The 14,822-nt window shown below is 36.1% G+C and overlaps 1 protein-coding gene across 6 annotated transcripts in view; it reads right to left on the bottom strand.

The window, feature by feature from the left end:
- CLNK (cytokine dependent hematopoietic cell linker) overlaps positions 1-14,822 on the bottom strand; it is a 212,607-nt gene that overhangs the window by 18,235 nt on the left and 179,550 nt on the right. For 4 of the 6 annotated variants that reach the window (XM_074229786.1, XM_074229787.1, XM_074229789.1 and 1 more), the window contains exons 16-20: positions 14,031-14,071; positions 9,737-9,870; positions 7,817-7,888; positions 5,263-5,340; positions 924-1,079 (exon numbers count right to left, since the gene is read on the bottom strand). In XM_074229786.1, the coding sequence (XP_074085887.1) occupies positions 924-1,079; positions 5,263-5,340; positions 7,817-7,888; positions 9,737-9,870; positions 14,031-14,071 (481 nt within the window). The remainder of the gene's footprint in view (positions 1-923; positions 1,080-5,262; positions 5,341-7,816; positions 7,889-9,736; positions 9,871-14,030; positions 14,072-14,822) is intronic. The other 2 variants (XM_074229788.1, XM_074229791.1) reach the window with 2 other exon arrangements.

Genomic DNA, 14,822 nt, shown 5'->3' with positions numbered 1-14,822 from the left:
AGGGTAACTACAGTTTTGACCCAGGATTCCAAATTTGGAGAGCACTGATCACACTTATATTCCTTAAGTGGGTTTCACAGTTACCACCCTTAAGTGGGTGACTTTGGGTAAATCACTTTACATTTCCGACCCTTAGTTTCCTTGCCTAAAAATGAGTTAGACCAGATGAAAGATCTTTTTCCAGCTCTAACATTTTATCTTCCAAAGTTTCTTCCAGTTCTTACATTTTATGTACCTCATTCCACAATCCATTCCCTTCTAGCTCACTCTTCTGTTTTTTGTTCCAAGGGCCTTTCCAATCCTAACATTTCATATTCTTTGTTCCAAGGTTCTTTCCATCACTATTATTCTATTGCCTTTGTTTTAAGGAAGCTCACCTCTGGCCATTTTTCCTTTGAGATTTTCTCGCCTTTATGATGTATATATATCATGAAGGCAAATAGTTGTTTGCATACTGGTTCCCTCTATTTGAATGAGAATTCCATGAGAACGGGGACCATGGTTTTGTCTTTCTTTATATCCTTAGTTCTTAGCATAGTGCCTGAGACAAATAACTGCTTATTGGCTACTGACAGTTCTGCCATTTTGTGATTCAGAAATGCTAGAAACTCCCAACATTTTCTAAGGGTAGTAAATTGAAATTTTTCGGCTGCTTAGGAAATGTTCTTAGTTTCATTTCTATGGGAGAATTACTCAGTCTCATTGAAAACATGTTTGGGGGTGGAGATTTAGAGTTGTAAGTGATAGCTAAGTTTGCTCACAATGCATCACAATGCAGACATTTAAGGAATAGTCCTCATCATGACAATGAATTGTATACTAGGGGAGAGTCATTAGTAATCCATCAGTTGAAAAAAAAAACTGTAAGGATAAAAGGTATCAGGTAGGTACCCACACAGGCTCTATTATACTATTCCACTCACATCATTTCCTCTGAGTCCCGTCCCAAGGGCAAACTGATGACTCCTCTCCAGGAAACGGATCTTAATGTTATATACTTTTTTCCTATGAAACACCACCAAAACATAGGGTTCAGCCACTGATTTCTTGGAACCATCTCGGACCAGGAAGGTCCCCTCCTGAAGTAAAGGAATGATAATGTCAGTTGACAGATTCTTAATATTTAAAAATCTGGACTTGCCTTCTAAGAACTAAAATCCATGTGATAATAATGAGAATACCTTATTTCATGCTTTGTAACTTATAAAAAATATTCCTCATAACACTGTGAACCTTGAAAACTCTATTACCTATATTTTGTAGATGAGGAAACTGAGGCTCAAAAGGTGTGGGTGGAACGGAGAGGCATAAACTTACCTTTAAGCTAGGTTATTGCCATGTTTTAAGATCTTGAATAAAGAAATAATGAACTTCTCATTGAAGGCAGTAGGAAACCATTGAAGATTTTTTAATAGAAATCACCTGACCAGATTTATACTTAAGGAAGACTCTGATGGCAAAGATTTAAGACTGCTGGAAAAGGTTTGACCTATGGATTTGAAGGAATATGTGAGGCGGAGGAGAAAGTATGATGATGATGATGATGATGATGATGATATCCACTCATTTGTCTAACAGAAAACTGAGAGACACAACAAAGTTTCAGTGGGAGTATTCTGAAAGATAACATGATAAACTGAAAAAGAGCTTGACTTGGAATCAAAAAGGCCAGTTTCATTGTTATTAGCCATAGCTTCATTTTTAATAAAATGATCAGAGTGTCTATAATATTGAACTCTCATGGGCTGATATGAGGCATAAATTATATTTGGAGGTAAGTGATTTGTCCAGGGTCATTTAGGTAGTATCTAAAGCTGGATTTGAACTCAGTTCTTTATCATGCCATCTAACTGCCTCTAAAAGCAGTTAAAAAGATGGAGAGAAATATACAGAAAAGTCCAGAACTCCCCACCCCCCCAAGTGAAGGTGAATTACCTGTGGTGGTAATCCTGGGACCACCATTTTTTCCTCATAGTTCTCTTTTAAACAAGATGCTTTGGAATAAGGTAGACACAAAGAGAAATTTTCCAGAAGTGCAGCTTAATCATATTTACCAGAAAATCACATACAGCTAGTTCACTGTTCATCAAAGGAGCTTCTTTATGATCTTTAATCTTCCATTATAATATAATCAGGAGTTCTTTAAAATATTGCCAATAGAAATCAGTAATCTAGTTAGGGTTACTTTTCCTTCTTCTGATTTATGCATTTTACTTCCTAATGTCAAAAGAAATGATCCTTTTCTTTCCCTTTTAATTATAGGCAAAAAGGCTTACCAAGTACAAGAAGATAGTTATCCTTATTAGGTACATATTCCTCCCACTTCTGGATCTGCCAACAAGTTACTTTGCAAGAAAAAGATTTTTCAAGAAAAAGACCTTAATCAGATTGTAGCCATGACAAATAACAAGAAGCCCAGTGAATCATCAAAATAACATTCAGAATTTGTAATAATAATAATAATAATAATAATAAAGAGGTAACTAAGTTAAATTCTGTTGAGTGGGAGAATTAATTGCTATAGTGTCTAAAGGGGATATATGTTAAAGTTTTTGTGTCCTTCAAATTCTGTAGGCATTAATAATGAAATCTTTGTCTTTTGACTCTAAGGTAAATTCTCTTCCAGCAGTTTAAAGTTGCCTTACAGTTTATGTCTATTGAAATCTTGTTATGCATATAAGTAAATATGAGATTTTTATAGTGTATTTGGCACAGTACCTAGAGCTTGGTAAGCATTTAGTACATGCTTATTCCCCCTTCCTCTCAAGCAAATGAGTTATCATTAATATCATTGTCATCATCATTATTATTGTTAATATTATTAATATTACATCATTTCAACTAAGCCCCAGTTGTCTTACCCAGTTTTGGATGTGACCTTTAGACTTGACTTTGTAGCACTGAATTATAATTGTCATTAAATATACAAACCACACCTTTAAGTCTTACTCCTTTTGTTGAATTGAATTAATATGCAATTTTCCTGTCTGAAATTAAGCATTTTCTGTGTTTGAGGTTGTTTTTATCTACTTGTTTTTTCCTATGTGGCAGGCCAGGCTGATCTCATAGGTTGAGGTCATCTAGTGCAATCCCCCTATTTAACAGCCGAGGAAATGAAAACACATGGAGATTAAATAAATTGCCCAGGGCCACACAGGCAATAAGCATTAGGAGCAGGATATGAATCCAAATCTTTAGAACCAGGATCTTTTCTACCACTCGAGTTGTACCTACACTAATGCGCCCACATCAATGAGGACATAGATCCATTGGAATATCAAAATATACTCAAGTCCTTGTGCTAGGTACTAGAGATTCAAATATGGGGGGGGAGATCTAATTCATAACTTTAAGAGGTTTATAATTTATTGGAGTGGGAGCTAAGTAGATAAGACACAAGCAAATAAGTTTCTAAAAAATGAAGTGGGGCATTTAGGAGAAAAGGAGAGATATAGACAAAGAACCATAGAGAAATTTGAAGAGAGGAAGAACACTTTATTAGGGGTCAGGGAATATACTTCATGAAGGAGGAAGCATCTAATTTGAAAGGAAGAAAAAGGATTTTTAATAGGCAGATATGAGAAAGAAGTGTGTCACATGATTAGATAAAGGGGGCAGAAAAGAGGAGGGGCGAGCTACGGGGGGGGCGGAATTAAGTAACAATTCAAGAAGCATATTTTAATTCTATTGAAATTCTCATGTGGTTTTATATTTTTTATATATAATTAATTCTGTGAATTTGTCTTCCTAATGTTGAACCATCCTTGTATAAATCTATTATCACTGTTGTATACCTTGGTCATAATGAGTTATTTCTTCAGTGAATTACTAGAGACTCTTTGATAGGATTTTATTTAGAATTTTTTTTTAGGTTTTTTTTTTTGCAAGGCAAATGGGGTTAAGTGGCTTGCCCAAGGCCACACAGCTAGGTAATTATTAAGTGTCTGAGACCGGATTTAAACCCAGGTACTCCTGACTCCAAGGCCAGCCTTTATCCAATACACCACCTAGCTGCCCCTATTTAGAATTTTTATTGATATTCACTAATGATGTTGGTCTATAGTTTCCCTTCTGTACTTGACCCTTCCTTGGTTTAGGTATTAGGATTATATTTGTCTCATTTAAAAAGTATCTAATAGAATATTTTCTTTCTCCATTTTTGAGAAAAATTTGCATAGTATTAGCAGTACTTGTTCTTTAAATATTTTATAGCATTCTCTTGTATGGAATGTAGATAGGAGCAGTAGATGGGAGGAGGTGGTGAAAGGAGGAAAAAAGAATGCTTAATAACTTTAAAAAATAATATTTAAAAAAAACTGTCATTTCAGCCTTCCCTTCATAGAGATCCTTTCTTCCTTTAATGAGAGACAACTCAAGTACCACCTTCTACATTATGCCTTTCTAGATTTGTACTTTTTCCACTTTATATTTACACTTTGTCTTTCTGTTTCAATGTATATACAAAAGACACACTTTCATGTATATTTGTATTGTGAATACGTGTAATATATTCATAAGGAACTTACATTGTACTGGGAGGAGACAAAAATATTAAGTAATTATGTTAGTACATTAAATAATTATGTTTGGTTCCATTGTCTGTAAACTGGCATATACTATTGTTTTGCTATCCTTTCTGTTTTTCTGTAAGGTTTAAATGAGATAATGCATGTCATCAAGTACTTTTTAAATGACAAAGGATCATAAATGATGAATAGATACTCTATATGAATAGAGGAATAGACACTGTATGAAATATATAACAGACATTTATCATTCAAACATTCATATGTTGTTGTCTCTTCCCTTTATATTGTAGATTCTTTATGGAGAGAGTATTTTATTATTTCTGAATCCACAATCCTTAATAAAATCTGGAACATGCTAATCACTTGGATTCTTGTTAACTGATTGAAAGCCTTCTCTTCAACTATTCTAGCCTTCCTTTCTTAGATCACTTTGCACCTACTCAATCTATATTTTTTAGGTACATTTATCTTACAACCACATACAAGGCAAGATAGATCTATATCTCTGTATCTACATATCCATATCTACCCCATACCAACTTCTATCTGTACCTCTTTCTCTACTCCTACCCCTCTATCTATAAGAATAGGAGAAATTGGAGATAATATCAGTATAAGTGCTAATGTATATGGTTGTTGACTGGCCATTCTAATCCTAGTCAACACTGTCAGAACCTCCTTGGCTAGATGGTCCAGGAGTCAGTATAGCATCTGAAGTGGAAGACATACTTACAGTGTTTTCCTTCATCAAAGCTTCTTCCACTTCCTGTCGGCTAAAGTTTCCAAAATACCACTCATTGTTCTTGGAAAACTGAAATTTAAGAGAGAACAATGAATGACTTTGGAGTCTGGAGAAACCATTGATATACAAATATCAGCACTCTTCCTTCAGCTCAAGTTTGTTCTGGAAGACTACACTCCCCCTTCCCTGGCATCCACTGTCTTCCTTCATTGTTTGGGACTTGGAAGCTGTTATTTGATGTTGTTAGTTCTTTTTTCTGGTGTCAGTAACTTGGAAGTGGGGATTAAGTGTCCACAACTTTGTAAGTAGTCAGATGGGACTTTGCACATCATTGGTGCTTTCTAAGCCGTTATTGATTGATTAGTATTGTGTAAAATCATTAGTTTCTGTTATAGTTCTGCTGAAAATATTATGAAGTAAATATTTCTCTAATCTAAATTCCATTCCAGACTTACCTGAAGGAAGAAAATATTATCTCTATTTAATCAAACTTCTTAGGAAAAAAAATTCTTCAATAAAATTCTCTTTTTCTTTTTTTCTCTTAGACCAGGGATTCTTAAGCTTCATTTCATGGACTTCTTTGGCAGACTTGTAAAGCCTATGGACCTCATCTGTCTCATGGAAAAGCCAACTTAGAACCTTGACAATTACAATAACTCACAGTTCTATAGTCTTTTGTCATTTAAAAAATACTTTATCACATGTATTACCTCATTTAAACCCTCAAAAATATTGAAAGGATAACAAAACAACTGTGTATACCAGTTTGCAGACAATGGAACCAAATTCAGAAAGGTGGTAAATAATTATAATACAGAGCCTAGACTTAAAGTCAGCTTTCTTTCTCTAGGCTAGGACTCTTTCCTGCCCTGCCATACTAGAAGAAACACATGAAAACTTCCTATAGTTTTATAGAATTATATGGTAACACTGAAATACTTGGACTAGAACAAGTAAAGAATAGAAAATCTCTTTGGAGCTTCTAGATCCTGAAGCTATCAAAAGCTATCATGGTATAGTGAATTCAACTATGGATTTGGAGGTAGAAGCCCTGGTGCTTACTGTCTTTGTGACCTTACATAAATCACTTCAACTCAATCTCAATCTTCTATATTTAAAATGGAGACAATAATCCTTGCATTAATGACCTAAAAGAAGTGTTGTAAGGAACAAATAAATGAGATGCTGAATGTAAGTCTCCTCATAAAGATGTTTGTTAACATAGAAATGAGTTGGGAGCCCAGATAAGAGGCAATGACCTGGTGAAGAGGATGTAGAAAAGACTTTTTTCTTTTTTTTAGATTTTTTTTGGCAAGGCAAATGGGGTTAAGTGGCTTGCCCAAGGCCACCCAGCTGAGATCGGATTTGAACCCAGGTACTCCTAGCCACCCTGAAAAGACTACTGCTACCTTTTAAAAGAAAGCTTAGAGGCAGTAGGAAGGGTAGAGTTGTATAGAGGCAGCAGCTATGTAGGATGATTTGGTTGGAATGAGCTAGTCAGGCAGGAGAAGGAATGCAAGGCATTTAGCTAAGAAGACTAAAGTATCCAGCTCCTTTCCCTAATGCTCCCTCTCTTCATGATCCCTGGGTGTCTCATCTCCTTGGGGTCTGCCCCTCCCAACACAGTGTCTTTAGACAATCTTCTGATGCTGAATGGGTTTCCATCTCAGATGCTTGTCCTATCTCATCTCATGATCTTGCCCAATTCTAAATACATCCTCATTTGTTCCTTTTATTTATTTATTTCTACTGTTTTCCATTGTTCCTCGTGTCCTTTCTTGAACCCACCATGCTGAAAGTGATCTTGCTCCTGACCCTTCCCCTCCTCACCCCTACAGGCTTCACTTATATTACCTCTCTCATGGCACTTATTGTATCTTGCATTGTGTAAGAGTTATAAATCTACATCTTTTGTGAAACGGAAGAAAAGCAGAGACTTAAGGGCAAGGAGTATAACAACAATTTGTAATTTGACCCTAGTTGTAGTTTATGTAGATGATTTCTCTTTGGCAAGAAGAGTGAATTTTTATCATTCCTGAGAATCTAGAACAAAACACTCACAAGAAAACATACATACATCCCAAAGTCATAAAAGTAGAACTCGCGTATATTAGTATATTAAGCATCAGGGAAGAGAAAGGTTAATTATAATTCTTGGTCTGTACTTGCTGAGTTTTTATAAACAGAACCTTAAAGTACTAAGCAAAAAGTACCTGTCGCTGAATCCTAGACCATTTTCCAAATGAGTAAATTTGCTTAAGGTCCCTAACCAAGAATTTAAGCTCAGCTCCTCAGACTCTAATTCCAGTCCTGGTTCACTTCCCAGCAAAAGTCCCTAATTTGTTAGAGACTTTGAATAATTCATTTGGCCTCTCAGAGATTCCCTTTCCTAATGCGCATATAGGAGAATGATAATTCCCAAACTACCTATCTCATAGGAGTATTGTTAAGGAACAAAAAGACTTTTAAACTTTAAAAAAGTTACTATTGTTATTCCTCCACCTACTCCCAATTTTCCTTAGAAATTAAGAAATAACAATTGTACCTGTGATTTCTTTGGTCTAGAGAACTCCTCTGGGAACACGCTAGAAGAATGTGAGACTATCTTAGGGTTGAACTGTTTTTTTTTGGGGGGGGAGATAGGGAGAGAGAGAGAGAGAGAGAGAGACTTACTGTTATTCCTTCCTCTTCAAAAGCTAGTTCTCTAGCTACTCTGTTATTGGGTTTCATTTTCTATTTAATGTATATGTTTCTTTAAATTTTACTTGGTGTACATGATTTTTCTCCAACAGAATGTAAGCTCTTTGAAGAGCAGAGACTTTCATTTTTGTATCCTCCGAAACTAGCATCTTTCCAGGTATATAATAGATATTTATTAAATGCTTCCAGAATTGAACAGAATTGTTAACTCATGAATTTATTTCTTCTGAAGATCAATCTTGGATAATTCTAGGTTCAGATCCTACTCCTTGCTACCTGCATGAATGTGGGAAGATAACTTAATGTCTCTGCACTTATTTCCTCCTCTTTCAAATTAGGGAGACAGACTAGATTACCTTCAGATTTTATGAAAAAAAAGGTAATAGTTGATGTTAAATCTTTAGTTTCCAATTAATCTTGCTTAAAGACTGGAGGAAAGGGAAATACTTCTTTCAAAAGGTTTTAGAAAAGGCAGAAAGATTACAGGAGGATAGGGCAATGTAAAGGATGGAGGCAGAGAGGCTAAAATAGAAAACCAGGAAAATAATTTCTGCAACTATCCAAGAGATAGAACTATTGAGTGTAGCAGAAAGAATGCTGGGAGTGAGAACATCTGGTTCAGCCCTGTGTGACATATATATATATTTATATATATATAAAACACATCACTTTCCCTGTCTGAACCTAAGTTCCTGATATATTAAAAATGGGATGACTATTATGTGCTACAAAACTCCCCAGTTTACTGTGATTTGTTTGTAATAAGTACGCTTTAAATAAGGCACTCTATAAATGTGACTTATTGTGTGAGAATATATATGCAAAGTATATATATATATATATATATATATAAATGGGCTTTTTTAATGAAAGAGAACTATAAATGCTTGTTAATTGAAAATTAAGATAAAAAGAAAACACAAATAATCATTGCAAAACAGGAGTAGCACCAGTTTAATTGCTCATACAAAAAGCTTTCCTGATAAGAAATGCTCAGGCAGGGCTCAATATTTCTATCTCTTAGGGTTGGAAAGTAAGATTCAAAGATGTCACTCATAATCTATGAAGCAGGAGAAGGCCTTTAGAGATCACTAAGGGCAACTTCTTCATTTTGCAGTTGAGGAAACTGAGACTGAAGAGGAAAATTTGCTCATGTCACATAGTAGCAACTTAAAGAGTCAGGATTGTAAGCCAAGTCTCCTAACTCTAAATCTAGCATTTTTCCATTTTATCATAAAAAAATGATATGTTCGTTGAAGAACTGATTAGTGCAATGACCAGCCATGATTCCGGAGATCTTATAATGAAGAATGCTATTCACTTTATGACAAAGAGGTAATATATGCAAAATATGACACACACTCACATGTGTGTAGATATGTTTGTCTATAAATATGTGTGTATAGATATTTTAAAAGCTGGTCAATGTGGGAATTTGTTTTATATTTTGGCTGCATGCTTGTTACAAGAGTTTTGTTTTTTTTTTTCCTTTTGGGGTGACAGGGTTTGAAGGGACAGAAATGATTTTTAACTAAAAATGCAATTTTTGAAAAAGTGATGTGCTCAAGATTGCCTGGCTAGTGAGGGACAGAACCTAAATAATGGGAGGCCTGTGTATAGAAGACCGATAAGGAAAAGTTGAAGGGGAGGAAAAACCTAGCTAGTTTTCAGAACTTCATCCAAGTATTTCCTCCAGAAAAGATCGACCCTAGTTGATGCTGACTTCCCTTGTGAAGACTCCAAGCTTATTGAGGAGGCTTATTACCTTTTTGCTGGATTTGCCATGACAGGGCTTCTTTGGATGCAAACTGGTAGGCAAAGGTTTGTCCTCAAGAAGGTTGTCAGGTGCTGGTTGTGGGGATCTCTGGGGTGAAGGTGGGTGTATGCTTACTTTCTGCCCTTTAGAGATAAATTTGAAATTGGTCATTATTTTGCCAAACAATCAATATTAATCCTCATTTTAAATGCAATAGGTTACACATTATTTATATTACTCCTGAGCCATGTTTTCCAACATGTATTTTCATACTCCTTTCATTTGTTCCCCTTTGCAAAGAAAGTCATAACATTTTCAATATTGATTAAATATGGAAAGTCCTAGTTTATGTTTTGCAGTAGATATTTGTGGGGGGTCCAGCCTCTGTGGGGTCCTTGGAACCTGACAGGAGGGATAGAGTTGGCAAAATGAGTTGAGGCAACAAGTGGGTAAAGGCAGGAGCAGGTTGACTGACTGTCAGCTGCTTAGATTTATTTTTATAGTCTCAGAATCATATGAAACAAGCAAACTAAAATCATTTCCTTGGTTACAAAAGTGTACAATTTTCATCATTAATCATATAGTTCATATGGTTACAAGTTTGATCATGTAGTGGTTACAAGTGTGATTATCAATCATGTAGTTAATTTTCTTGTCCCTGCTCAGACCATGATGACCTCAACCTGCCTGTTGCCTAGTTTGTTGCTGCATAGTAAAGTTATTAATTAAACAGAACTTTCCTTATAATAATCTTTGATATAATTTGTTTAATGGAATGCTTTTATGTTTTTGTGCCACATATGTAATGTTTTTTGCTATGCTCCCTTGACAACCTATAGTGAGGGTAGCTATGTTTGTCCACTGTCCGTTGACTCCTTCAATAACCAATTTTCCTTTCAGCCCTTGTTGGTAGATGCTACAGTTTCTATGACTTTTTATTCTTTCCCAATAAACTAAGGCTGTTAGAGTTCACATATTGGTTACCTGTACTATTTTCTCACCATCTTTTTCATATATTTCTGTGTATGATAAAGGGGGGCAAAACTGTTAATTTCCCTGGAATTCTATCTGACCCATCTTGTATCTGGTTTCCCTGTATATATTCTGACATCTCCCTGGAACTCCCAGTGCTGTATCTTCCAAAGATTTCATAATGTTGAAGCTTTTTGTATGTCTCAGGGAGAGGCAGTCCTGTTAAATTTGGACAGAGTTCACAATCTGTTTTATTCAAGGAATGTCTCTGAAATCCTTCCTTTATAGTCATTCCACTATTAGGATGAGTAAGTTTTGCAATCAATAATAGACCTATAAATATGGGTATACATGGAATCCCTGTATATATTGAAGAAGGAAATGTTGTTTCATCAGGCAGTGTGACTACCTTGAGTCTTCTTGCCATGACTGTGTCAAACAGTTTAGAGACCCTGGCTCCCAACGGATATTAGCATGTAAACTGTAATTATTTTCTTTTGTGTGAATGCTTATATTGAATATTTCAATGTGCAATGACAAAATGGCCCATGATATGACATTTCTTCTGGCCTTTAGATATATGCTAAAACTGTTTCCACCATCTCCTTTGTTTTTCCTAGGGAGCCAAACTTCCATTTACCTGAACCTTTCTTTTCTCTCCTGGTTTCATTATAAAAATATCATATTTGATATAATTTATATAGAGAATATAAATATAGCTCCTCATAGCATACCCAGTCATTATGAAGAGCTGATATTGGGAATATTAATGCTTAATGCATATAGAAGCTCTAAAAACTGTATGATCTTAAAAACTTAAGTATTCTCTGTAGTCTCTTTTCTCTATTGTTTCCATTACTCTAGAAGCAGAAGAACACCCCATAAGACTGAGGGATATTTATGTTGATGATAAAGACTATAGATGATAAAGCAAGTAGATATGCTAGGACATTTGGAGTCACCAGCCAAAGTTTGTACTCTGCTGACATATCATACCTCTATCCACTTGCCACTTAGCCATCCTTATGTTTTTGTTCCCATTTGAATATTTGAGAATTTATGGATAGTGACCTGGTTTCTACATTTCTTACTCCTTTATCTTTCTACAGTGACAAATAGTCGCAAGATGTGCTTGGAAGGAAGGAATGATCTTCTAAAGGAAAGGGTATAGGGAGAGGCTTGCAACAAATAATTACTTTACAACCAACTCAGAGCCCCTGACTACTCCAGTTCCAGTTTGCACTTTTTTCCTCCCTCCTCGTTCCTCCTTCCTCCTTTCTCCTCCTCTTCCTCCTCCTCTTTTATTAGTTGAAAGAAAGAAGAAAAGAAGAAGAAAGTAGGAGGAGGAAGGAGGAAGAAGGAGGAGGGAAGAGGAGGAGGAGGAGGGGAAGGAGGAGGAAGGAGGAGGAGGAGGAGGAGGAGGAGGAGGAGGAAAAGGAAAAAAGTGCAAAACTGGAACTGGAGTAGTCAGGGTCTCTGAGTTGGTTGTAAAGTAATTATCATTAGTTGTAAGCCTCTCCCTACACTCTTTCCTCTAGAAGACAATACCCTGGGGAGGCTAGGTGGCACAGCGGATAGAGTACCAGCCTTGGAGTCAGGAGTACCTAAGTTCAAATCTGACCTCAGACACTTAATAATTACCTAGCTGCATGGCCTTGGGCAACCCACTTAACCCCATTGCCTTGAAAAAAAATCTAAAAAAAAAAGACAATTCCCTTCCAAGCATATCATGTGACTATTTGTCACTGTACATAGATAAAGGAGTAAGAAATGTAGAAACCAGGTCACTATCCATAAATTCCCAAATATTCAAATGGGAGCAAAAAAATAAGGACAGCTAAGTGGCAAGTGGATAGAGTTATGATATATCAGCAGAGTACAAAGTTATCTATATACAGTGACAAATAGTCACATGATGTGCTTGGAAGGGAATTGTCTTCTTCTTTTTTTTTTTTTAGATTTTTTTCAAGGCAATGGGGTTAAGTGGTTTGCCCAAGGCCACGCAGCTAGGTAATTATTAAGTGTCTGAGGTCAGATTTGAACTTAGGTACTCCTGACTCCAAGGCTGGTACTCTATCCGCTGTGCCACCTAGCCTCCCCAGGGTATTGTCTTCTAGAGGAAAGAGTGTAGGGAGAGGCTTACAACTAATGATAATTACTTTACAACCAACTCAGAGACCCTGACTACACCAGTTTAAGTTTTACATCCTCCTCCTCCTTCCTCCCTCCTCCTCCCTCCTCCTCCCTCCTCCTCCCTCCTCCTTCCTCCCTCCTCCTCCTCTTCTTCTTTCTTCTTTTTCTTTTTCTTTCTTCTTTCTTCTGTTTCTTCTTTCTGCTTCTTTCTTCTGTTTCTTTTTCTTCTTTCTGCTTCTTTCTTGTTTCTTCTGCTTCTGCTTCTTTTTCTTCTTCTTCTTCTTCTTCATTCTTCTTTCTTTCAACTAATGATAATTACTTTACTAGCAACTCAGAGTCCCTGACTACTCCGGTTTCAGTTTTATATCCTCCTCCTCCCTCCTCCTCCCTTCTCCTCCCTCCCTCCTCCCTCCTCCTCCTCTTCTTCTTTCTTCTTTCTTCTTTCTGCTTCTTCTTTCTTCTTTTTTCTTTTTCTTCTTCTTTCTTCTTTCTTCTTTATTCTTTCTGCTTCTTTCTTCTTTCTGCTTCTTTCTTCTGCTTCTGCTTCTTCTTCTTCTCCTTCATTCTTCTTTCTTTCAACTAATGATAATTACTTTACAACCAACTCAGAGTCCCTGACTACTCCAGTTACAGTTTTGTGCTCTTTTTTCTCCTCCTCCTCCTCCTCCTCCTCCTCCTCCTCCTCCTCCTCCTCCTCCCTTTCTTCTTCTTTCTGCTCCTCAAGGCAATTTGTTAAGTGACTTGCCCAAGGTCACACAGCTAGTAAGTGTAAAGTGAACGAGGTTGGATCTGAACTCAGGTCCTCTTGACTCCAGGATGAAACCTGGCTGCATCTCTCTATAGAATAATCAAGAGGGTGATTAAGAATCCCAAATCAAATTGGTTCAATGAGAAGTTCTGGAATTTAAATCAAAAGGCCTAGATTTTAATCCTGATTTCATCATTTACTGGCTTTGTGATCATGAGTAAGTATCCTCTGAGTCTCTATTTTCTTTTAAATGGGGAGACTCATCTTTGAACTGCCTTCCTCATAGAGTTGCTGTTATGGAGTATAAACTATGTGTCACTCTCCTACAATAAGCTGTAAAAGCTGCTAAGTGAGTGAATAAAAAGGGAGAACAAAGCCCAGCAACAGGGCTTCATTATACATGTTTGTGTAATTAGTTCATTTGGTAGTTTTTATATGAAATGATCTTACCTTTGTCTTGAAAACTTGGGTCAGCCATCATAAAAAGAGAACTAAGAGAAAGATTTGGTTAAAGATAAAGTTAGTGGTGCTCTGAAAACATAAAATAACAAATGAGGAAATCATGCAGCTCAACCCAGAAAACATCTTGAGGGTTATTATTTTATAATACTTTTTCTTTCATCTCAGTTCTTTCCCTCTTATCTTCTTCAGGAAAAAAAAAAGAATATAAAGCTGGATAACAATGAGCACAAGGGAAATTTCTCTGGTGTCTTAAAGCTGATATAGTCTTTATTTCCATAACTGAATTGACCTTATTTCTTTCACCTATGAATGGGGACATATCTGACCATGCTAGGTTTATTACATCAGATATAAACATAGATCCAAGCAAAGAAGTAGTCAGGGCTAATGGGATTTGGAAGTTGTCTGCCCAAAGATGATCATTGAAGATGGGGTAATAGATGAGATCATCAAAAGAAGTCAGTGAAAGAAAGCTGGAAATGACCTTAGCTTCTCTCAGTCTTATAGTATTCTGTACATCACTTAAAAGATGAAAGACTATCAAATGACCTTAGCTTCTCTCAGTCTTATAGTATTCTGTACATCACTTAAAAGATGAAAGACTATCAAAAGTGCACTAGGCTTGGATGGGAGAGACCTGGACTTTAATCCTGTCCCTGTCCTTTACCTCTTGTGTAACTGAAATAAGTCATTTTATTTCTTTAAGTCTATTTTCTCATTTGTAAAATGAAAAACTAAATACTACTATGTACTAGGAATTATATTCATGTGTGGTTATAC

Source organism: Macrotis lagotis, chromosome 3, assembly GCF_037893015.1.
Source record: "Macrotis lagotis isolate mMagLag1 chromosome 3, bilby.v1.9.chrom.fasta, whole genome shotgun sequence".
Taxonomy (NCBI): domain Eukaryota; kingdom Metazoa; phylum Chordata; class Mammalia; order Peramelemorphia; family Peramelidae; genus Macrotis; species Macrotis lagotis.
The sequence above is the reverse complement of the archived record's forward strand: the minus strand, read 5'-3'. Positions and strand labels throughout refer to the sequence as shown.